The following is a 25076-nucleotide window of genomic DNA, read 5'->3' as shown; positions in this document are numbered from 1 at the left end:
AATAGGAATCCAGATCCAAGAATCCCAGAGAATTCCAAAAAAGATGAATCCAAAGAGACCCACACCAAGATACATTATGATTAAAATGTCAGAAGTTAAAGAAAAAAAGAGAATATTAGAAGCAGCAAGAGAGGGACTCTTGGGTGGCTCGGTTGGTTAAATGACTGCCTTTGGCTCAGGTCATGATCCTAGAGTCCTGGGATTGAGTCCTGCATTGAGCAGGGAGTCTACGTCTCTCTCTGACCCTCACCGCCCTCCTGCTCTCTGAAGTAAATAAATAAAATATATTTTTTAAAAAGCAGCTAGAGCAAAATAATTTGTTAAGTACAAGGGATCCCCCATAAGAGTTTCAGCACAATCTTCACAGGTTAGAAGGGAGTGGCAGGATATATGCAAAGTGCTGATGGAAAAATCTAACCAAGAATACTCTACCCTGCAAAATTTTCACTAAGAACTGAAGGAGATCAAGTTTTCCAGACAGCAAAAGCTAAAGGAATTCATTACATAATGATGAAGGGACTTCATGAAGCTGAAAAGAAGTGGCTTAATTAGTAACAAGAAAACAGGTGAAACTAAAATTCAACTGGAAAAATCAATCTTTAGTAAAGGTAGTGGATTCATTATTATAAGGGTAGAATGATGGTTAAAAGACACAAGTGGTAAAAAATAACTATGATTATAATAACTAGGGGATACACAAGATGAAAAGATGTAAAATGTGACCCCAAAACCAAAACATGACAGGAGGAGGGTAAAATGTTCAGCTTAAAATGGGATCAAAGTTGTTATCAATTTAAAATAGATTGTTACAGATATAACTTGTACATGTAAGCCTCATGGTAACCACAAAACAAAAACCTACAGTAAATACAGAAAAGATAAAGGCAAAAGAATATAAGCATACAGTTAAAGAAAGTCTTTGGGCGCTTGGGTGGCTCAATTGATTAAGCAACTGCCTTAACCTGGGTCTTGATCCCGGAGTCCTGGGATCGAGTCCCACATCAGGCTCCTTGCTCCATGGGGAATCTGCTCCCTCTGACCTTCCTCCCTCTCATCCTTTCCCTCACTGTCTCAAATAAATAAGTAAAATCTTAAAAAAAAAAAAAAAAGTCATCAAACCACAAAGGAAGAGAGCAAAAGAAGGAGAAAGGAACAGAAGGGAACTTCAAAAACAGCTAGAAAACAGCTAACAAAATGACAATAAGCATATAGCTATCAGTAAATTACTTCAAATGTAAATGGACCAAATTCTCCAATCAAAAGACACAGAGTGGCTGAATTGATTAAAAAACAAGACTTGAAAAAATGTTGAGGCTACTGTTTAGAGAAGAGACTATGTGCTAGAGGCTAGGACGAATGGCTGGAGCACTCTAAGAGTCCACACTAATCGGATGATGGCTTGGAATAGATGGCAGGTAAAGTGAGTGTGGAAACAGGAAGACCAGTTGGGGAGCTATTGCAGTAATTAATGCAGGAGGTGATAGTGTAGACCAAGCTGGTAGCTGTGATGGTGGGGAAGCATTTAGATTCGGGATATATTTTGAAAGAGTAGAGTTGATTTAATGATGGGCTGGATGTGTGATATGGGCAAAAGACAAGTTAAGGATGGTATACTGAGTTGAACAGCATCCTCCAAAAGCCCATGTCCACTCAGAATCTGTGAATTTGACCTTATGTGGAAATAGGGTTCTTGCAGGTAAAATCAAGCTAAGATAAGGTCACACTTGATTAGGATGGGTCCTACATTTAATGACTGCTGTCCTTATAGACACAGAGCCACACAGAGGTAGGAAAGCCTTATGTATGTAGGGGCAGAAATGAAAGTCATCAGAAGCTAGGAAGAGGCAAGGAAAGATTCTTCCCCAGAGCCGTCAGAGGAAACCTGGCCCTGCTGACACCCTGAAGTCAGGCTTCCAGCCTCCAGAACTATGAAAGAATAACTTTCTTTTATTTTAAGTTGCCCACTTTGTGTATTTTGTTACAGGTGTGTTAGAAAACAAATACAGTTGATTCCGAGGGTTTTGGGCTGAGCCAGATGCAAAAATGGAGAAATCACTTACTAAGAAACACTGGGATAAAAGGCTTGTGGAGGGGATTAAAAGCTCAGTGTTTGATGTATCAAGCTTAAGATGTTTGTTAGGTATCCAAGTGGAGATGTTGAGTAAGTAAGCAGAAATCAAGTATGAAGTTTGGAGGATGGAGAAGAGGCCATAGACATAAAATCAGAAGTCAAGCTTGGCACAGAGAGTACTTAAAGCAATAATTAGATGAAATAAACAAAGGAGTGAACAAACAGAGAGGAGATATGGAAGGATTAAAGGTAAGTGTAGAAAAGGGACTATCAGAGACTCTAGGTCATGTCTGGACTAAAAACCTGCTTGAAAATACACTCTAGCAAAAATAATAAGCACATCTTAAAAAGAGGAAGAGTTGAGACACAAGAAACAATGACCAATTTAGAAACTAACAAATATTAACAGTTATTTAAATAATAACTAATTATTATTAGTAATAACTAATGCTAAAAATGGTTATAATAATGACAGTTTGAAATATTGTAATCTCAAACTGAGAGACAGATGATGGTGAGGGAGATCAAAGTAAAACTAACTGTTTTATAGTTTGGGGTAGAATATAGATATGAGTTAATTATAGGTATTGCTAAAAATGAGTTTAACTAGGTTAATGTATTAAAAATTTTGAAGGCAATTACTAGAAAAACAGAGTATTATGTAGATGTTTGAAAATCCCAAAGAGGGGGAAAAAAAAACAAAGATTAATTAATCCAAGAGGAAGTATAAAATTTGAAAAAGCCAATAGGCATAGAAGAAAATGAAAATACAATTAAAGACTTACTCTTATAAGAAAACTACGGACAGTATGTTTTATGGTTGAATTATTCTATGTCTTTAAGGAGGGGCAGGTCATATAAAGCATCCCAGAACACAGAAAAAGGTAGAAAGCTAAAGAAATCATTATAGTATATATGCTGCCGAAGCAAGCACTAAAGAAATCATTATAGAAGGCTGTTATATTCCTGGTGTCAAAACTGAACTAGCATACACAAAAAGATACCTAGATCAAGGTGACTTATGAACACAGGAGTAAAATTCCTAAATTAAATATTGGCATATTGAATACAAAAGTGTATCAAATGAACAATCCACTATACTCAAGGAAACTAATCATAGGTGATGGAATCCTTCTTTATGTTCAGTGTGATGGTCTTAGGAGCATATGTATTTTTCAAAACTTGCAGGATACTGTTTGCAAATTTTACCTTAAGCTTTACAAATGAAAAAAATAAACCAATCCATGAAAATGTTCAGAAAGCTAGAAATAGAAGGAATCTACCTGAGATGGACATACAATAAGCAATTCTTATACCTACTGATAACAACTACCCTCAATGACTAGAATCATCCTTGTTAATGTCATGAATATGGCAAAGATGTACAGCTTCCCGTTGACACAAAAGAAGGGTAAAATGCAACATATTTGTTATTTGCAAAACTCTTTAACAGCTTCTCAGTTCACATAAAGTCCAAGTCCTTTCAATGGTCCTACTGGCCCAGGACAATGTGGTGTCACTTACTGTTCCTTGCCTGGTTCGCTCTGACTCCACTGCTCTTGATGTTCCCCCTGCATCCAGGCACTTTGACCTCCAACTGCCAGAATTCTTTGGCCACAGTCTGCATGACTTACTCCTTCTCTACCTTCAGCTCAAGTGTCACCTCCACAGTAGGGTCTTTCTTAAGCTCCCTATTTAAAATTCATCTATCTCCATTCACCATCAGCATTCATTATCTTCCTCTCCTGATTTACCTTTCTTCACTACATACCATCATCTAACATGTCATATATTTTATTGCTACGCATTCTCTTCTCCCCACTTTGGAAAATGTAAGTGCACCAAAACAACAACAACAACAACAAAAACAAAAAACAAAACAAAACAAAAAACCCCCAAACCTGCCAGGCTCAAAAGGAGTTCAGTAAATAAATATATAACACCTGGTAGCATTCCTTTTCAGTTCTCTTGGGTATATACCTGAGAGTGGAATTGCTGGGTCATATGATAACCAGATGTTTAACCTTTTGAGGAACTGCTGAAGTGTCTTTCAAAGAGGCTGCGTCATTTTGGATCCTACCAGCAACTGATAGCGGGGTTCCAATTTCTCAGTACTCTTGTCAACACTGGTTATTGTTTGTCTTTGATTTTAGCTATTTAAGTAGGTATGAAGAAGTACCTCTGTGTGGTTCTGATTTGAAACTCTAATGATTAACAATGCTGACAGTGTCTTTCCATATACGTATCAGGCATTTGTAGACATTCTTGAGAGAAATGTCTATTTAAATCCTTTGCCCATTCTTTTACCTTTTTATTGTTGGGTTATAAGAGTTCTTTATATATTGTGCCACTACCTATTTCAGTAAATAAAATTTTCTCTGAACATAGCCACATTTATTCATTTAGGTATTGTCTGCAAAGCCTAAATTATTTACAATCTTGATCCTTTATGGAAAAGCCTGTTGACCTCTGATTCAAAAATGAGTTATGGGGAAAGAATTAGATAAATATTCTGAAAAAAAGAGGCTGGACAGTCATGAAACAAATCCATGTATTTATGAGAAATTCAATTGTTGATTTGGTTTGATTTCAAACCACTGAGGGGAACATGGACTAATCAGTTGATAGTGTTACAATAATTTATTAACCACGGAAAAGAATAAAACTAGAATCCTATGTTATACCATCTATAAAAAATCAAACTATAAAAATGATAATAAAATAGAGAACATTGTTAGAATGTTGGAGTAGGAAAAATCATTTTTCTCTGACAGAAAAATTAAACACTTTGCTAGTATAAAACGTACATAAATAAGGTTGCAAGAAAATAGTTGCATCATATATAACAGACAAATGAATAAGATATAAGGAGTTTGTACAAATCATTTTTTAAAAGTGATAATGGATATGAATGGGCAATTTGTAAAGGAAAAATAGTCAATGCTCAAATTCAGAAGTAATTGGAGAAATGCAAATTAAAACAATGGGATATCAATTTTTTATCCACACTACAGACACAATGATATAAAACCAGATAATGTTAAACACTGGCAAAGGTGCATAAAGAAATATTGCTGAAACACAGCCAAGTACCCAATTCCTCTTCTAGGTATCCACACTAGAGACTTTCAATAAGAGATATATAAAGAGGCATTTATAGAAATAATGTTCGTTATAATAGTGTTTGTGATAACAAACCCTAACCAATCTCAGTGTCCATCAAAAGGAGCTTGATTAAATAAACTATGACAGATTCATACCGTAAAATATTTTGCTGCAATTAAGAAGAATGAAGAACATCTCTGTATTTTTACTTGGAAAGATCTCTAAATACCTTTTGTTAAGGGAAGTAAAAATCAGCTCAGAATGAAATTTACCACTGTGATAATTATAATGAATTGTTATTTTAATAATTCACTTTAAAAGGTTACAGTGTTAATATTTAGCAATAATATGCATTCATGGTATCCAAAAAGAATCAACTCCTGGAAGAAATGCTTTTAGAACTATACCATCTAAGAGTTTTTAAAAACTGCTTATGAGCATTTATGTCTATCATGCACAGGGAAGATGAGTGGAATGGTATTCACCAAACTCCTGAGAGTAAATTCTGGGTAAAGAAATAAAATCTGGATGAGGGTACCAGACACTTTCATATTTTGCTTCTTCTATCTGCATAATTTCATCTTTATGAATATGTAGTTATATATTAGCTACATGGTTAGAAAACACAAGATAAAACCTATTAGACTCATGTATAATTTAAATATATTGTGGCTAATTTTTTGAGTGTGTGCTTGTCCTTAGAAAATGAAAATTTGTTTTTTAAAGTCCTAGAAAATATTTTAAGGTTTATAAAATATACCAAAGAGGAATTACATACTACATGTCCTCAATTCCAAGACACTGATTTTAAGATACACCATTAATTTAATAATAATTTTTCAGGGAAAAAAAGAGACAATCACACTGAATGTATAAGATGATTATATGATGCATTTCAACTTCACAAATGTTTTTAGATAAAATGACAATTATAGGGCACCTGGGTGGCTCAGTTAGTTAAGCAACTGCATTCAGATCCTGGAGTCTCAGGTTCAAGTCCTGCTTCAGGCTCCCTGCTCGGCAGGAAGTCTGCTTCTCCCCGACCCTCCCCGCTCTCATGCTCTCTCTCTCTCATAAATAAATACATAAACAAACAAACAAACAAATAAAATCTTTTTAAAAATGACAATTATGATATGCATCACATTTTGCCGAGAGTAGGGAAGTCGAAGCTTAATTTTCTCCCTTTGATGAATAAATACATGCTTGCAAACTGTTGAAATTCAGCCATATGCCTGAATATGGGAAAACCCACTATCCACTATGAAATCTCTATGTGAGTAAAACATACTGCTCCTGAGCGTTACAAGAGCTCACCTTATTTGGAAATGGAAATTTGTTTGGTTCCACTTTGCCAGGTGCTGGAATTGCAGAAAGTGGCGGGAGCCAGGTCATCTCCTAAATGGTGGGAAAAAACAAACAGCACTGTAATACAGGGAGTATTTAAAGTCAGTAGCTATCAGAGCCTGCCTTAATAACACTGGGAAGGGACTGAAATGAAGAGATGAATAAAGAATGAAAGGGATTTTTTTTAAAAAAAGGATGTGAGATCTGCTTTCATGATCTCTTTTCCTAATTTTACCAACTCTTGGTTCCATGGCTATCCCCATGCTCCCTTTGTATCTTAAAAAAGTCTGCAAGGCTGTCCTATTTTCGATTCATTTAAGCTCCTGAGTAAAGGGACAACCTAGTAGTAAAAGTTCTATGGGAAACACTGTACAAAGGTGGCTGCATCTCTTAGACTCAATCCCACAAAAATTCACAGGGTGTTTCTGTAGGAATGTACAAAGTGACTTTAGGGTCATTATAAGAGGAGTCTTTATTTCAGTAGAAACTAGTATTAGGATGAGTTTCCAATAAGCCCCACACAACACTTTGGTCTTCATAAAAATTTCCTTCGGGGAGAAGTGAAAAAAACAAATCACACCTACGAAATAGAGAGAAAAGGAGGGAGGGAAGGAGAGAAGTGTCATTTTCATAACACAGTATTAAGAATACAACTTTAGCTCAACACACAATCATCTGTCATCTGCTTTGTGACAGAAACTTTCACTAAACCGTGAGAGAGGGTGAGCGCTGTTTATACACTTGGAGTTTTCTTCCTCAGTTTCATCTCCTGGAAGGTACCTGCATTTACTAAATGATTGTACAATTAAATTGGATCAATCAATTTCTGATTACCAGCAAACTCACTTGGAGTTTACAGATAAGTTTTGAAACCCCCCCTTTTTTAAATTTCTTTCCTCTTTCAAACCTAAGCAAGCATAGAAGCAGTAGTTGATTCATTTTAGGAAAAGTGAGAAACTCTTTTTAGGTGAAGACATCTTCTCACCTCCCTTGGGGAAAAGGGATTCTGTCAGGTTTTTCAAATCAAAGAGATTCTTAAGAGTGGTCTTGTGCCTTTAAAAAAAAAATTATTTATTTATTATTTTTATTTTTATTAACATATAAGGTATTATTTGTTTCCGGGGTACAGGTCTGTGAATCATCAGTCTTACACAATTCACAGCATTCACCATTGCACATACCCTCCCCAATGTCCATAACCCAGCCACCCTATCCAACCCCCTCCCTTTTAGCAGCCCTCAGTTTATTTCCTGAGATTAAGAGTCTCTTATAGTTTGTCTCCTTCCCCAGTGCCATCTTGTTTCATTTTCCCTCCCTACACCCCCACGACCCCGACCCTGCCTCTCAAATTCCTCGTATCAGAGAGATCATATGATAATTGGCATAATACCCTCTAGTTCCACCCATGTCGTTGCAAATGGTAAGATTTTGGTTTTTTTGATGGCTGCATAGTATTTGATTGTATATATATACCACATCTTCTTTATCCATTCATCTGTTGGCAGACAGCAAGGCTCTTTCTATAGTTTGGCTACGTGGACACTGATGCTTAAACATTCAGGTGCACTTTTTTTTTTTTTTTAAGGTAACTCTCCTCCTTCAGCTCCTTGGATAATGCAGAGCCACACAGAGAGGGAGCAGAGGGGAAGGTCAAATCCACCTGGAAGGATTTACTTATCATCTCTCGCCCACCTTGACACCTGCGCCATAGGTGGGTTAAGCTCGTAAGCATTTGAGATGTTCCCTCCATTCTGCTATTACAGAGGTCTCCCCAATGGAAAGCAAAGGAAGATCCAGTGACCTTCTCCATCCCTCTCCATCCCTCCCTTCTCCATACCTCTGCTCCCCAGAGCCCCAAGTATCTTCCCATTCTATCCTGTATCTATCCCTGTTGTCTCTTTGGAGGAGGCTGTTAAGCAGGACTGCCGAGTTTGTGTCCAGGAACAAAGTGGGTGCTCAGTATATTTTTGAATGAATGCCAAATTGAATAGTATCTCTGCAATATCTCTGCCATCCTAATCACACCTTTTAACCTGAATTACTTTAATAGCTCCCTTATTGGTTATGTTTCTTTTGTTATTGATCAATCCACTACACTCCAGCCAACTCAATTTCCCTAGACTACAGATGCAGACAAAAAGCTTCACTGCTCCAAAATCTTCACATACCATTATATATATATATATAACAATATGATGGTGACCATGGCCATGATGTCTCCTGTTGTGCTTTGCAGTTTTCAGAGCACTTCCATACAAGTTGTTTTTTTTTTTTTTTAACATTTTACTTATTTATTTGAGAGAGAGACACACAGTGAGAAAGGGACCACAAACAAGGGGAGTGGGAGAAAGAAGAGCAGGCTTCCCTCTGAGCAGGGAGCCTGATGTGGGTCTCAACTCTAGGACCCTGTGATCATGACCTGAGCCAAAGGCAAATGCTTCACAACTGAGCCACCCAAGTGGCTAATTTAAAAACTTAACAAATTTTTAAATTCACACTCAACCTTTAATCACCACTATGCCCATACTGCAGGTGAGGGAGTCAAAGCTTAAAGAGATGAACTGATTTGCCCAAGTTCACTGAATTCATAATGTCACCACTGAAATTTGCACATAATTCTCATACTTCCAGCCCAGTATTTGTTTTTCACTCCACTACATTTGCTCTCAAAGACCTCACCCTCGTATTCAAGAACTTCTACGAGCTCCTGGTTTTCAGCCTTGTGTCTTTTTTGTTAGTCTACATGCACTCTGTGTATAGGGGAAACTACAGTCTTTGTTTTCACTTACATTTTACTCTTTGTGTGTGAATGCCCTATTCTTACATGCTTTTTGGGTTTCTATCCACTCATGAAGGCTCATTTCAAACATCATCTATGTCTTGAGGCCTTTGCTGATTCCCCTTCTACTTCAATATGATACAACAATTTTCTTCTCATGCTCCTCCAATGCACTTATTTTTCTCTCTCATAGTAAAGGTCAGATTCTTTTTTGTGTTCAGCTTTACGAGTATACACCTCAGTCTGCACAAAACCATTTCTCCCTCTTCTGATATCCTTCCTCCAAAGCAGAACAGAAATCATACTTTAGAATCTCAGTAATCTCTTTCAGTAACATTCAGATCTATTAAACATAATCCTGTAAAGAAGGACTCAAAATTTCTTCAAGAGGGACAGTGCCTACTTATCGTTGTGTAGACTGAAGCACATTATATACTAAGCACTCAAAATTAACTCCCTGAATTAACTGAATGCCATATTTCAATGCAAAATTACTACCTTTATTTTAATTCTAGCTAAGTATTTCCATGTGACTTTTCCATCTAATGAAGTCTGCTAAATATATGAAGGAAGGGTAAAGACAACAGGGTTGCTTAAAACATTTAAATCTTTAGAATTTCCAAAAATATAAGAATTCTTTACTATTTAAAACTATTTAAATGTATACTTTATTTCTACTTCCTCTTCTGTCACTTACTAGCTCAGTGAGCTTAGGTAAATCACATCTTCAGTAAACTGCAGTGACTTCAAACCACAGACTTAGGAATCAATCAAATCTCAGCTTGTGGTATTTTAGAACCAGAGGAAGTAGCGATGTTAATGATCTCAAAGTTTAATTATGAAGATTAAATGAGATAATATATTTAAAGAGCATAGCGTAGGTTCCCTTATGTTTAATCATTCAATAAAAGACAGTACTGTTTAAAACCAAACTGAGTTTCAAAATTCTTATCTCTAAAATGAGAAACAGAATTTCTTTATGAGCTTTAGATATCGGGAAATTGAGATGAGAGAATATATGGGAAAATTTTTTTTTTAAAGATTTGTTTTTGAGAGAGGGAGAGAGAACACAAGCAGGTGGTAGGCGCAGAGGGAGGAACAGACTTCCCACTGAGCAGGGAGTCTGATCCCAGGTTAACTGACTGAGCCACCCAGGCACCCTAGGAAAGTTTTTTATAAAAAAATGAAGCATTATGCAAATGTAACCCACAATTAACCTAATAATAATTAATACAAACTATGTAGTATTAAAACAGAAAGTTATTTAAAGCAATTATTATGATCCTTAAGTATATTCTGTACTCTACATTGGAGAAAATATCCCTAAGCTTTCTCATGGGAACAGAGCCTTGACATAATAACAATGAGATAAGATTTGGATTTTTTAAAAAGTGCTTAATTTGTACCTTATTTCTAGTAGTTTAAAATGTAAAAAAAAGGTAAAGTTTTTCATAACTGCTAACATTTCACTTAGTCTATCTCACAGCATTCTCACAGGAAAGATTCCTGTCTGTTGTCAGGTGGTCAATCCCATGCCACTGTGTCCACTGTTCTCCACCCTCACTCATGCTCCTGACTTCTCTGGTCTTAACCGGTCCTTCATCACTGCACTGTTTCTCCTTCCCCCACTTGTCTATCCAGTAGCCACAGGCTACTGTGTCCCTGACCACAGGCTGTGAGTTTATCTAAAACAGGATGAAAATAGAATATAAGGCCAACTACTCCAGAGTTTAGGGAGCTACCTTCTGATCTTCTAAAGTCCCTTGCCATTTCTTTGATCTGCCTGCCTTTGTTCCTGTTTGATTTCTTGTCCCTTAGGAATGAGGTCACACCCTATTCCTCAACACTAAGAGGGCCCCAGTTTTGAGTTTGGGTTCCTTAGCCAAATGGTAGGATGTGGAATCAGACATATCTGTCTTAACACAGCCTCACCAGTCCCATTTCTTTAAGCAGATGTCTAGTTACCCAAGGGACATATTTCAGGATGTCTTCTTATTTTTTAGATAAGCTTCAAATGCCAAGTCTCTTTATAGTAAATACACTCACTTTTCTGCTAAATGAAGGAACAGATGGTTAAATGATAACAGTATAGGATACTGCATTTCATTAACTGTCCAACTTTTCTCTATCCTCTATATAACAGTTTTCAGAAGGTCATGGGATACATGGGCCAGTGTCTGTTTTCATGTCTATTATGCAGCAAGCTTGACCCTGAGTCCCAGGAATTCAGAACATCAAGGTGAGCAGACTTTGATGTACTCATTTTACATAACCCTCTCCCTTCTATGTAGCTACCAACTTACTCTGGCATCACCTGCATCTGCCTGTCCGCGGATAAATGGTCAGAGGTTTGGGGATCTATTCATTACACAGTGTGACTATTATTTGAGGTGAGAAGAAATGAAAGTTAAATTTTAGTCTGAAATCTTGAGAGTTCAACATGTATATATTGTAGTATAAAGATCTGCACAGTTTGCAAATAGAGTAAATTAGAAAAATTCTGAACAATATTTAAATTTTCTTATTAAAATCAGCAAATAGAGAAATAATTTCCCTGGTCTCTCTCCCTGTCTTCTGTCGCCCCACTACAATCTATCTTGATCACTGTCAACGAAGTGTTTTATTTAAAATAGTTTCTACACCGCACTTGCTCAAAAGCTCCCAAGGACTCTGGTCCAAGCATTCAAGATGCTCTGTCATATGGCGCCATCAAGAAACACTGCAATGTTACTGCTTGCTACTTTTCTATATGGTCCTCCCCTCCTCCCTGCCAGATGGGCTTACTTCTTGTCCTGCCTATGTTTTCCTGTCCCGACATTTTCTGTTTTTCCTTTCATGTTACTCCAACTTCACTTACCTCTTCTTTAAAAAAAAAAAAAAATCATTTATTTGAGAGAGAGTGAGTGAGCGAGAGAGAGTGGAGGGACAAGGGGCAGAGGAAGAGGGAGAGAGCGAATCTCAAGCAGACTCCCTGCTAAGCAGGGAGCCCAAAGTGGGGCTCAATCTCACGATCCTGAGATCACGACCTGAGCCGAAATCAAGGGTTGGATGCTTAATGACTCAGCCACCCAGGCGCCCCTTACCTCTTCCTTCTTTCTCATGCCTTGTCTCCTTACGAAAGTCACTGACCAGTGTGATCCTTAGTAAGCACTCTGCATTACATAGCACCTGTGTCCCTTATTTCACATTTCCATGCTACCTGGGGCTGTGAGTTTATCTTTCATATGTTACCACTATCAAACTAAACATTTTTTAAACCGCTATTAGTTTAGAACCTCTTTGAGGGAAGGGATTGTGCCTTTGAAACTCTCTTGTAGCTCTTTGGAGGCCCAGCACAATGGATAAAATAATAGGAATTCGTTTAACTTCTCTGGGATTCTCTTTTCTCTTCTTTTAAAATGATGGCACCAATAAGCTACACTTGTCCTACCAAATACATATGATGGTTGCCAGAATCAGGAGAGACTGAAATTCTTCTTTCTCTTTCAGCAATGTTTCAACAGTTGCTGCCAACTCTGAGGTCTGCTAAAAAGGGGTGTCTATCCCCACAGGCCTGGCAAATGACCACAGCTAACTCCAGAATTCTTTGTGCTCAGAAACTCACTCTTTTCAAAATAAAACACAGGATTAATTCTGTCACTTGCGAATAAAAATATAAAATGCCAAAGTCAATTTTTATACGTGGCAGTGGCTGCTGCAGATCAGAGCATTACTTTGTTTTCAGTTTCCGTATCCGAATAATCCCTCAGCTTTTCAGTTCTTTCACACGTATTATTCATGTTATGACACTCTTCTCAGATAAGTGCTGCCAACAACAGAACAGTGTAATTTTTATTACACTGCATATCCTTTAAATGCGGGTAGCTAACAAGAGCACTGTGTCTGGTGAAGGGAAACGCTGCTGCAGGTCCATACCTGGGAGTCAGAGCACCAGCCCTCGAGTAAGAAAAATCGGAAGCACCACCCTCATTCTTTCCTCACGAGGGTGGGGAGTGCATTCTAACTGTCAGTCCATTCCTGGGCTTTATTTATTTATTTATTTTTAAAGATTTTATTTTATTTATTTATTTGAGAGAGAAAGAGAGCAAGCAAGAGAGAGAGCATGAGCATGGGGAGGGATAGAGGACGAGAGAGACGTATATCCCTGCCAAAGGCAGCCCGACATGGGGCTCGATCCCAGGACCCTGAGATCATGACCTGAGCCGAAGGCAGATGCTTAACTGAGTGAGCCACCCAGGCGCCTGCATCCCTAGACTTCAACAGACTCCAGGGTCAGACTTGAAGGCTGGGCAGATTGGGGCTTCAAATAAGAAGGCTGAAGTTACCCCCTAAATCAACAAAAATTCAAGAACATCCTCATTTTGTTACTATAGAAGAAGGACCTAGAGTCCGCAAAATAATGGTAAATATAGTGTATTCATGTCCATTAAGAATAACAATGATCATTATTTTCATGGAAATACTACTCATGGAAAGCTTTTAGAAAAACAGTGGTGGCTGGAAAAGAAAAGCACCTTCTGTTTTTTTTATAGTACAGCTTAGGCTACTAAAATTACAAGTATGCAAATAACCAATAAAAATGTCTAACTGCAGCATTACCAAAAATCATAGTGAAACCTTGTTTCTTTATATTGAAAACTCAGGAATATGTCCAATTTGAACTAAAATTGACCTGAGAGGGGGATTCCCAGGAGCCATATCTATATTTTCTGGTCTCCTCCATGTCCCCTGGGTGGGAGAATCTCAGATTGGAACACTAACTAATCTCAGCCAGTCCTTTTTAAAAATTTTTATTTTTTTTATTAACATATAATGTATTATTTGTTTCAGGGGTACAGGTCTGTGGTTCATCAGTCTTATTGCATTCACAGCGCTCACCAGCCAGTACTTTCTAACTTAAGCCTATCCCTTGGCTCTCAATGAGGTTGATCACCAATGGATAAAACAGAGGGTGCACCACGTAGTAAAGAATAATGGAATCAAATTGAGAAAGTTTTAAAATCAGCTTTCACAGGGATGCCTGGGTGGCTCAGTGGGTTAAAGCCTCTGCCTTCAGCTCAGGTCATGATCCCAAGGTCCTGGGATCAAGTCCCACATCGGGCTATCTGTTCAGCAGGGAGCCTGCTTCTCCGTCTCTCTCTGCCTGCCTCTCTGCCTACTTGTGATCTCTGTCTGTCAAATAAATAAATAAAAATCTTAAAAAAAAAAAATCAGCTTTCACAGACCGGGCAAGACAAAGAGAACACGTGTATTAGATAACAATATGACCCCATGGGCTTATGGTGGGGATGGAAAAACACAAAAGCAAGCCTTCAACCTGGAAATTCCAAGGCGGCCTGAAGGGTGTGCATCACACTTCCTCCTCGGGCCATAAGATTTTCAGTTCTCCCATGCCCATATAGTGTCTGGCCTTTCCTATTTCCTTCACATGTAAAGAGTGACTGCTTTTAATGAAATCAATCCTGTGTACTACAGACCCATCTCATCTCCCTGACTTCAGCATCCCTGCAAACTCTGGACTCTCCAACGAAAGGATAAGAGCTCGGAGAGAAGCCAAGATACAACGGCTATTCCAAAAAAAAAAAAAAATTATTTCATGCCAGAACCTTCATTTTAGACTTTTCTGAAGATTTCTTGTTCTAGATGCAGCTTTACCGTTTTCAAGTTTTCTTTTGGGGCAGGAAGGTGGATGTGACCTGTCTTACTCTCTTGTTCCTCTGTGTTAAGTGCATTCTGTCTTAGCTATTAACTTGGGGTCTTCTGGAATAAGAACCGTACATTTTATAATTCATTTTTAGATTTGCCTGGCTTTCAATATTCATTCTTCCCCCTGGGCTTAAAAATATCTCAATTCCTCTTCTTTAACTGTGGATTGTTTCTAGAATTGAACATTGTGCTAAAATAATAAAAGCAGTAAAATCTGGGGCACCTGGGTGGCTCAGTCGTTAAGCATCTGCCTTTGGCTCAGGTCATGATCTCAGAGTCCTAGGATCCAGCCCTGTGTCTGGCTCCCTGCTCAGCAGGGAGTCTGCTTCTCCCTCTCCTCTGCTGCTCCCCCTTGCATATGCATGCGGGCGCGTGCTTGCTCTCTCTCGCTTTCTCTCTGATAAATAAAAAAATCTAAAAAAATAAAAGGTAGTAAAATCTACTTGGGTTCTCAGAATTTAAAGAAGAGGGTTTTAATGTTGAGTATACAGCTGCAGGAACTTAATGACTCTTATTAAACCCAGGTGAAAACTTCACTCCTGAGTTCCTGCTGCAACACACAGACACCTGCCAGTTTCCTGCACTCTTAAGAGCCTTGTGCTCCTGTTGATAAGCACTGATTAGTCTAACTTTAAAAGATGGTTTAAAAAAATAAAGTGTTTGGAGGCAGTAAGAGGATTTCCCAAATTCTGAATGTGAGGCTGGTATTTTCCTGTACCGTTTCTAAGAATAAGTCATATTAAGCCTCGGTTTAGCAGAACTGAGGCAAATTCCTGACCAGCTCATGAGAACGGTCGTTTTATTAATGTTATCATTGCCACCTTATTTTTGATCTACATAGTATCTTTTCGTGACAGCACAAACACCAGAAATAAGCCCTGTTAGTAGACATATAGATTGTAATTAATCTCAGAACTAGCTGTGTTTTGCAATAATGAAACAGCTCTTTCATATGTGTCTAAGGGTAGAGAAGGTATTATTTGGGACAGAGAGAAAGACTATGGAAGCCAGAAGGGTAAGAGGGTGATAATTACATTCTTGTCCATGCTTTCCTTTTACCATGTTGCCCAACCCAATTCCACAGACAGATAATCAGAAATGTGCATTTGACAAAATCTCTCAATTCCAGAGAAGAGGAATGGCAGAACAAAACAGGTTTTGAGTCAGCATCTGGGAAACCACGTGTCATCTTGGCCCTGCTGTGAACTGGCAGAATGACCCTGGGCAGGTTTGCTTTGCTGATTACTGATGTCCTTGTCTGTGAATTGGTGTTAATCACCCTATCTTGCAGGATTACTAAATCGGTTAGTGACAGACAAAGTACCCAGCACAGCGTCTGGCATGAAGTAGGTGCCCTCGGAAGGTGATCACTGCTGTTACCACTACTTTTATAATTAGTGTTGGCAGCTTTTGGCTTGGACTTTGGGAAGATAAGAGGATGACTATAGGAGAAGACATTTATGAGTTTGTTTTTTAATCTATTTCACTCCGTTAATGATTTAATACTTAACTGGTCAATTACTCATAGTCAAATAGAAGGCATAATGAAAGTGTGCTTATTAAACAACAATTTGCTTCCCTCACTCCCTTTGCCACTAGGGCACCATGTGCACAGAGGGGAGGGGGTGCTGTCGCATCATCTGGTATTTTTCTCAAATGGTACAATTACTAGTAAGCAGAATGCATTCCCTTTCCGAAAGCTGGTTTGGGGTTCTTAAGAGTTAGAAGCGTTGTCTTTATGCCTACAGACTACCCCTGGCCAACAGTTAGGGCAGTTCAGCTGGTACACTGGCTTGAGAGCTCTTCTAAGAAGACCTGATGGAGCCAATAGGAAAAGGTGAATACAGGGGTGGAAAGTAATCTGGTCACAGGGGCAGGAGTCAGCCTGGAGGCAGGGCACAGAGCAAGGTAGGCAGACTGGACAAGAAAAGACCTTGAGAGCCACTGGGGCTGAGATAAAAAGTCCCTGGTATAGTAGGCTGTCCGGTTCCCCAGAGGGAAGGCAAGTCTCAGCTGCTGTGGCACCCTTAGCACAACCTTGCTAATGGGGCATGTTTTTCTCCCTTTCAAGCCCTTTCCCAGCTAAGTTCCCCTCCACCACGCAGGTTTCTATGAACTTCACTCAAGTATTTCTTCTCAGTTTGAGAGGTGATTTATAGAAATCACTGAGTGGCACCACCCTAGTCTAGCAGGGATGTCTCTTCATCTTAGGAATGAATGTAAAAGGCAGGATGATTTTACAGAAGACAGGTAATGTCTCCTGACATACTCCAGATACAGACAGCCAAATCCAGAGGAGGAGGGAAAGCTGGGGAGCCTGGAAGAAACCATCTTTTTTGTTTTCTTTTTAAACCATGAGGTCAAAATATCCTCAAATTGGAGAAGCAAAAGATCAAAATATTTCCCCCCAGAAGTTTATAGGTCTGCGAGAAAAGAGAAGTTAGGGCCAAAATGAAAACAGGAGGATAACCACTTTTATTAGAAGAAAGCAACAAGAAAGACTGGGTTAGTAGAGCCTGGTAAAGAGCTTACCCCTTGGGAAAAGATATTCCTTGAGAACACAGAAATGAAGCTAAAAGAGGCAGGCGCCAAATTAATGACGTCTAAGGAAGATAAGACCCTGAACTCAGATGCTGTGTCTTTAAATGGGGAAAGAAAAGAACTTAAGGCAATGAGGAAGCAAAGATGATCTCACAGAAGTCTCCATGGGGAGAAAGTGAGAAAGACGGTTCAGAATACGCAAAAGCAAATGGACAATCTACAAATTTGAGACAGATGTTTCTATTCCTTGATCTTTGCTGACAATTCCAGGCATAGTTGAGAAGGGGTCTGCAATCATGCTGAATATTTTATGACTTAGACCAATCAATTCAGCCTCTACTAGTGCATCCAGATGTCCATCTAACTGAACTCATTTCTGAGCATCCACTGTGTGGTGCAAGGTAATGCAAATGTCCTGGGGATAAAACATGGAATACAACAGACATGGAACAGTGAGTACCGTGGGGCGGACAAACATTGCATATACAAGGCATCCATATTCCTCATGGTTGCCATGTTTTTGTTTCTGGTTTTATTTCTCATGGAGCCACCCCAGCCACCAATGCCCATCCGGGCCTTAATGGATGCTGCTCAAGGAATCATATTCCTCATGGTTACTCCACTGGTCTCATGTGTCTAAGCGGTTTGGCCAAAAAAAAAAAAAAAAAGAAAAGAAAAAGAAGCTTAAGTTGCTGTGTCAGACGTTCAAGGGCCTACCTTGTGGAAAAACCATTATAGGTGGCTTATGGAGACAAGCAACCACAATTAGAGTCCACTAGTTAAAGCTACCAGGAAGAGTTTGATTTTTATAAACTTTCTAACAATTTCTGACAATATTCCATGGGTGCTTTGTGCTAAGCATTGCTTTAGTGCTAGAGACACAGCTACAAATGTGGTCCCATGTCCTCATGGATGCCATATTCTGGCATAAGTGGGATAGACAGTAACCATGTATGCAACTTTATACAGCATTATATAACATAACAACACAATGCAGTGTAAGTCAGCATAAGAACCATTAAAACTACTCAGTGCTAAACTGGCTGTTTCTTAAACAGTGAGTTGCTAAGGCACCTGGGTGGCTCAGTGGGTTAAAGCCTCTGCCTTCCGCTCAGGTTATGATCCCAGGGTCCTGGGATCGAGCCCTGCATCGGGCTCTCTGCTCAGCAGGGAGCTGAGCCTGTCAGATAAAAAATTTGCCTGACAAATAAATAAACATGTTTTTTAAAAATATGGTGAGCTGCTTATCATGGAAATATTTGAAATCATAACAATGAGGAGTCTCTGGAATACCTACTTCTTTCTGACTTTTGTGGGGGTGCATGGGGAGACATGAGGCAAACCTTGACCTCTCTGTCCATCTCTAATTGTGACTTGGTGAAGTTCTTAACTGCACCTGTATTCTCTGCTAGGCTAAGAACATATGATTTCACTTTAAATTTTAATTTAATTGAAAAATTATCTTCACTGCATCTTTCTGCTTACATAAATAATATATGCTTCTTGTTCAAAAGTTTAGCATTGCAAAAGTACAAAATGCAGGAAAGTGAAAGCCACCCAGGATCCCAACACCTATGGTTAATGCCCACAGTGAACAGTTTTAAGTGCCAGGTACTTATCCAATTTATATATATATATATATATATATATATCCAATATATATATATTGGATATATAGGATATATATATAAAATATATATATTTATATATATAAAATATATATAAAAATATATATAGGATATATATTGGATATATATATATATAAATAATATAGCATAAATAATATATGCTTCTTGTTCAAAAGTTTAGCATTGCAAAAGTACAAAATGCAGGAAAGTGAAAGCCACCCTGGATCCCAACACCTATGGTTAATGCCCACAGTGAACAGTTTTAAGTGCCAGGTACTTATCCAATTTATATATATATATATATATATATATATATCCAATATATATATATTGGATATATAGGATATATATATAAAATATATATATTTATATATATAAAATATATATAAAAATATATATAGGATATATATTGGATATATATATATATATATAAAAATTGGATAAGTCACACACACACACATACACACTAACATGGGGAGTATACATATATTTTTAATGAGGTCATACTGTTTGGTGACTTTATCTTTTTTATTTCTCATTTCTTCTTTTCCAACACAACGTATAAATGTATCTTCTTTTGAAAGGCTATACAGACAATCCACTGCCTGGAAGTATAGTTTGTTCTACCTGGAAATATTATAGCTTATTTAATTAACTGATGGAAAGTTGATTTGTTGCTTTTTTCTTTTCATGACTATAAACCACACTTTGGCAAAAATCCTTGTACATCGGTCTTTTCATGGTTGTGTATGTCTTCCAGTACAGAATTTTCTTCCTTGTACAGAATTTCTAGGTCAAATGGCATAAATATTTTAAATGCTAATATATTGTCAAATTGGTCTCGAAAAATTGTCTATTTATTTACATGTCCTATAACAGTATATGAAAGTGACTTTCTAAACACCTTTATTAATACTCTTTTTAAAAGTCATATTTGCAGTGGCTTCTAGACCAAGATGGCCACTTAAAAGGCTACTGAATTTCTCTCCTTTCACAGACACACTGAACATACATCTACACATGGCGCCCTCTCCTCTGAGAGAAATCTAGGAACTAGATAAGCGAATCCTACATATCAAGTGACAGACAAAATATACACATTGAAACAGGTAGAAAAGACTGAGACTCATGTTATTAATCCCATTCCTAGAACAGCATATACTTGGGAGGGAACCCGCAAGTCCCAGCTTCTCTCCGAGGAGCAGAGGGTCTGGGTCACAAATTTGGCACTCCAAATTTGAAGGCCGCCACCTAAGGAATGCCCCCAAATCACCTAACTCCAATAGCCCATAGGGCTTGCATTCATGAAGATCATAGAAAACAAAGAGGCAGTCATTAAAGGATGCAGGAGCATTTGCATCTATACACCTGGGCACAGTGCAGAGGTGGCAGACAGACAAAAATGCCCATTTCCCAGTTTCTCCCTGGAAGGAGTAAGAATATATACTTTCTCTGTGAGAGAGACTGGCTTCTGATCAACATGCATCTAAGTGCTATCTACAGTCCTCCCTTTTGGGACCCTGAGAAGTCTTGGGACACTCTCAACTACTGGGAGCCACTAAGAGCAAAAATGGCAGCTTGGACAATCACAAATGTTTGAGCAGTAGTCAAGAGCTTGAGCTCGGCTGGTTAATGAGATTCATCTCCTATGCAATACAAGCCTGTCAAGCCAGGGAGAGTTGTCTGTTTTAACTAATGTGCAGAAACAAACACAGAATACCTTAGAAATGAAGAAACAGGGAAGTATGTTCCAAAGAAAAGAACAAGATAGAACAAGATAAATCTTCAGAAACTAATCTTAATGAAGTGCGGAGAAGTGATTTACCCAATAGAAGGTTCAGAATAATGTTCATAACCATGCTCGTTGAGGTCAGGAATTAATTTATGAACAAATAATCTCAACAAAGAGACAGAAAATATTTAAAAGTATGAAAAAAAAATCACAGAGTTGAGGAATGTAATAACTGAATTGGGAAAAAAAAATCTAATAGAAGGATTCAACAGCACACTAAATCAAGAGAAAAAAAAATCAGTGAACTAGATGACAGGGCACTGGAATTCATCTAATAAAAAGTACAAGAAATAAAAAAGAATAAGATAGCTTAAGGGACTTCTTGGACACTGTTACATGTACATATATACATTATGGGGGTCCTAGAAGGAGAAAAAATGAGAAATGGGCAGAAAACTTACTCAAATAAATAATCACTGTAAATCTCCCTAAACCAAAAAAGGAAACACATACCCAGATCCAGGAATGCCAGAAAGTACCAAAGAAGAGAAATCCAAAGAAAGTCATGCTGATGCACATTATAATTAGATTGTCAAAAGCTAAAGATTAAGAGAGAACCTTAAAAGCAGCAAGAAAACTTGTTACATACAAGAGAAACACCATAATACTTCAACAGATTTTTTCAGCAGAAATTTTGCAAGTCAGAGGTGAGTGGGATGACATAGTCAAAGTGCTGACAGAGAAGAGACAACCTGCCACCTGAGAATACTCTAACTGAAAAAGCCCTTCTATCATCACTAGACCAGTCTTTCAAGAAATGTTTAAGGGAGTTCTTCAAGCTAAAGAGATGCTAATTAATAACATACAAATATATGAAAGAATAAAACTCACTGGTTAAGGTAAATATGCAGTTAAATTCAGAAAACTCTAATATTATAGTGGTGGTGCATAAATTCCTCATAACTCTAGTATAAAGGTTAAAAGACAAAAGTATTAAAAATAACTATAATAATTTGTTAATAAGTGCACAATATAATAAAAATGTAAAATGGAAAAGAGGATGTAAGACCTGATACGATAAAACTCCTAGTATAAAACACAGGGAATAAGCTCCTTAACATTGGTCTTGGCAGTGTTATCTCAGTTTTGACACAAAAAGCAAGGGCAATAAAAGCAAAAATAAACAAGTGAGACTCTATCAGACTGAAAGCTTCTACACAGCAAAGGAAACATCAACAAAATGAAAAGACAACTTCTGGCACAGGAGACTTCCAAACCACATATCTGATTAAAATCCAAAATATGCAAGGAACTCATACAACCCAAAAGCAAAAAACCAATTAATCCAAAGATCTGAACAGACATTTCATAAAAAAGACATACAGATGGACAACAGGTACATGGAAAGGAGCACAGCATTACTAATGGTCAGGAAAAAAAAACTGGAAAAAACGAGAAATCAAAACCACAATGAACTATCACCTCACATCTGTGAAGGTATCTATTATAAAAAAGACAAGAGATTACAAATACTGTCAAGGATGTAGAAAAAAGAAACCCTTGTATACTGATGGTAGGAATGTAAACTGGTACAGCTACTAAGGAAAACAGTATGAAGATTCCCCAAGAAATTAAATTATAACTACTACATGATTCAATAATCCCACATCTAGGTATATATCTAAAGGAGACAAAATCATTATCTCAAAGAAATAATTTTATTCCCATGTTCATTGCAGCATTATTCATAAAAGCCAAAGAAAGGAAACAACCTAAGTGTCCATTGAAGGATGAATGGAAAAAGAAAGTGTGGTTTGTATATACCATGGACTATTTATTACTCAGCCTTAAAAAGAAGAAAATCTTTCCTTTTGTGACAACATGGATTGACCTTGAGGAAATTATGCTAAATAAAATAAGCCAAACAGAGAAAGAAAAATACTATATAGCATTACTATAGGTGGAATCTAAAACAAAACAAAAGTTGAATTCATAGAAACAGAGAGTGGAATGGTGGTTGTCTGGGGTTTGGGGAAAATAGGGAGAGGCTGGTAAAAGGTACCAATGCTCACTATTTATAAGATAAATTATGTCTGAGATCCAAATGCACAGTTGCTAATAATGTACTGTAAATACGGTATCATATAACTGAAATTTACTGAGAATAGAACTTTAAAAATGTAAGTATGTGAGATGATGGAAGTGTTAACTTCATGGTGGAAATCTTTTCATAATGTATATGTATATCTCATCATCATCATGCTGGTCTCTTAAAATACATGACAATTTTGTCAATTACACCTCAACAAACAACCATTTTTTACCTCACTGCCAATTTTATAGGAAAAGAATCCCTTGAACAGTTGCTTTAATTGCATCTCTAATTATTAGTGTAGCATATTTATTAGGTGTCTTCTTCTCCTATTCCTGAAATACTTTCTGTATCCTTGCCCATTTTGACATCAAAGTATATATTTTTCCTATTGTTGTTTAAAAATCCCTTTGAGTATTTTGGAAATTAGCTCTGTCTCATCCATCAGGTTATCACATAAATACATTTTCCAATCATATCTGTATGGAAAGAATTCCTAAAGTAAAAATGCATGAGAAAACTTGGAAGGAAAAACAACTCTTGAGAACAAAATGTGAACAATACAAATTTTATCTCTGAAAAATATTCAATACAATTACAAAGTATGTGGCAATTTTATTGTATAGCAGCAAACTTGTCTAAATATTAAGACCTGATTGCAAAAGTATTTGTTGTAATAAAAGCCAAAATAGAACAGGATAGTAATATTCCAGCTGAACCAATGGATGTTTGAGCGAGTGTTTATGTGTGAGGAAATGTGCGAGTCAGCAGGTAGGTGTGTGTCTAAGTTCGTGTGTGACTGTTGGCTAAACGATGGGTATGAGGGATCTCAACAGGGTGATGAACGATGTATATAATGATTTATATAATGGTGATGGTGACACAATTCTAAATTTACTATGAACCACTGAATCACACACTGGAAATGGGTTCTTTTTTTGATATGTAAACTACATCTTAATAAAGTCATAAAAGGGGGAGTTAGAGAGTGCACAGGATTAGAGTAGAATAGCAGTACTGAGAAGATAAGGATGTTTTTGACTTAGGGAAGGAGACACAGAGGAGTAGCAGTTTCTGATGGAGGGTCCGAACCCACGTAAATGTGGCCCAGATGGTCCTGGGCGTGAGTAACCTGGTTTGATGGGGGAAGCAGGGAGGGTGGTGGTGGGGGGTAAGGAGTGCTCTGCCACAGAGAGAGATGAATCTGGAATAGGTAACAAGCACCCAGATCATGGAAGCCTATAAGGGAGCAATTTAGCCAATGAGGAGATCTAAGCCCAGGGGCCATGACAGGAGTGGTTTTGATAAGAAAGAAGGTTGGCACTAGCGGGATATATTGAGAAATTGCTAGAGATGCAAAATCCCAACTAAACAGGTTTAAAATGTTACCTTTTTTAAAGCATATTTATATTTTAAAACTTTATGCTTCAGAGCCCCCAGAAACAAAGAGAACAACAGTGTGTAAAAAGGTACAGATAAAGCCCTGGACTCAGTGTGAGGAGACACTGAGGCTGGTCACAGAGCCATAGGGAACCACGGAACCAGAGGGGTAGGGGCTGAGAGCACTTGGCCCAGATAAGTTATCTGCTCAAGGCCACCAAGTCATTCTGTGGTCACCTAGAATGTGAAACTAGGGCTTCTGCATGCTTCAATTTTCTTTCAGTTTGTAAAGTAATGATAAGATCATTTAACTGGGGTTTGATCAGAAGTAGAGATACTGTATTTGATATTACTTCATGAGTATGTTACTTGATGTAGAACAAGATGCATCCAAAGTACTTCTTTCCTTTTTTTTTTTTTTTTTTTTTAAGATATTATGTATTTGAGAGAGATAAAGAGCACAAGTGAAGGGGGAGGGAGAAGCAGACTTCCCACTGAGTGGGAAGCCCAAAGCTGGGCTCAATCCCAGGACCCTAAGATCATGACCTAAGCCAAAGGTAGATGCTTAACCAACTGAGCCACCCAAGGTACCCCATCATTAGCAGTATTTTTTTAATAACAGGAGGATATTTTATTTTATTTTTATTATTATGTTATGTTAGTCACCATACAGTACATCATTCATTTCTGATGTA

General features: G+C 37.7%; 1 protein-coding gene across 8 annotated transcripts in view; it reads right to left on the bottom strand.

Moving 5' to 3' along the window:
- Window positions 1-25076, bottom strand: part of AFF3 (AF4/FMR2 family member 3) — a 516827-nt gene that overhangs the window by 208173 nt on the left and 283578 nt on the right. For all 8 annotated transcript variants that reach the window (XM_032351829.1, XM_032351821.1, XM_032351823.1 and 5 more), the window contains one exon: window positions 6494-6574. In XM_032351829.1, the coding sequence (XP_032207720.1) occupies window positions 6494-6574 (81 nt within the window). The remainder of the gene's footprint in view (window positions 1-6493; window positions 6575-25076) is intronic.

Source organism: Mustela erminea, chromosome 7, assembly GCF_009829155.1.
Source record: "Mustela erminea isolate mMusErm1 chromosome 7, mMusErm1.Pri, whole genome shotgun sequence".
Classification (NCBI taxonomy): Eukaryota; Metazoa; Chordata; class Mammalia; order Carnivora; family Mustelidae; genus Mustela; species Mustela erminea.
The sequence above is the reverse complement of the archived record's forward strand: the minus strand, read 5'-3'. Positions and strand labels throughout refer to the sequence as shown.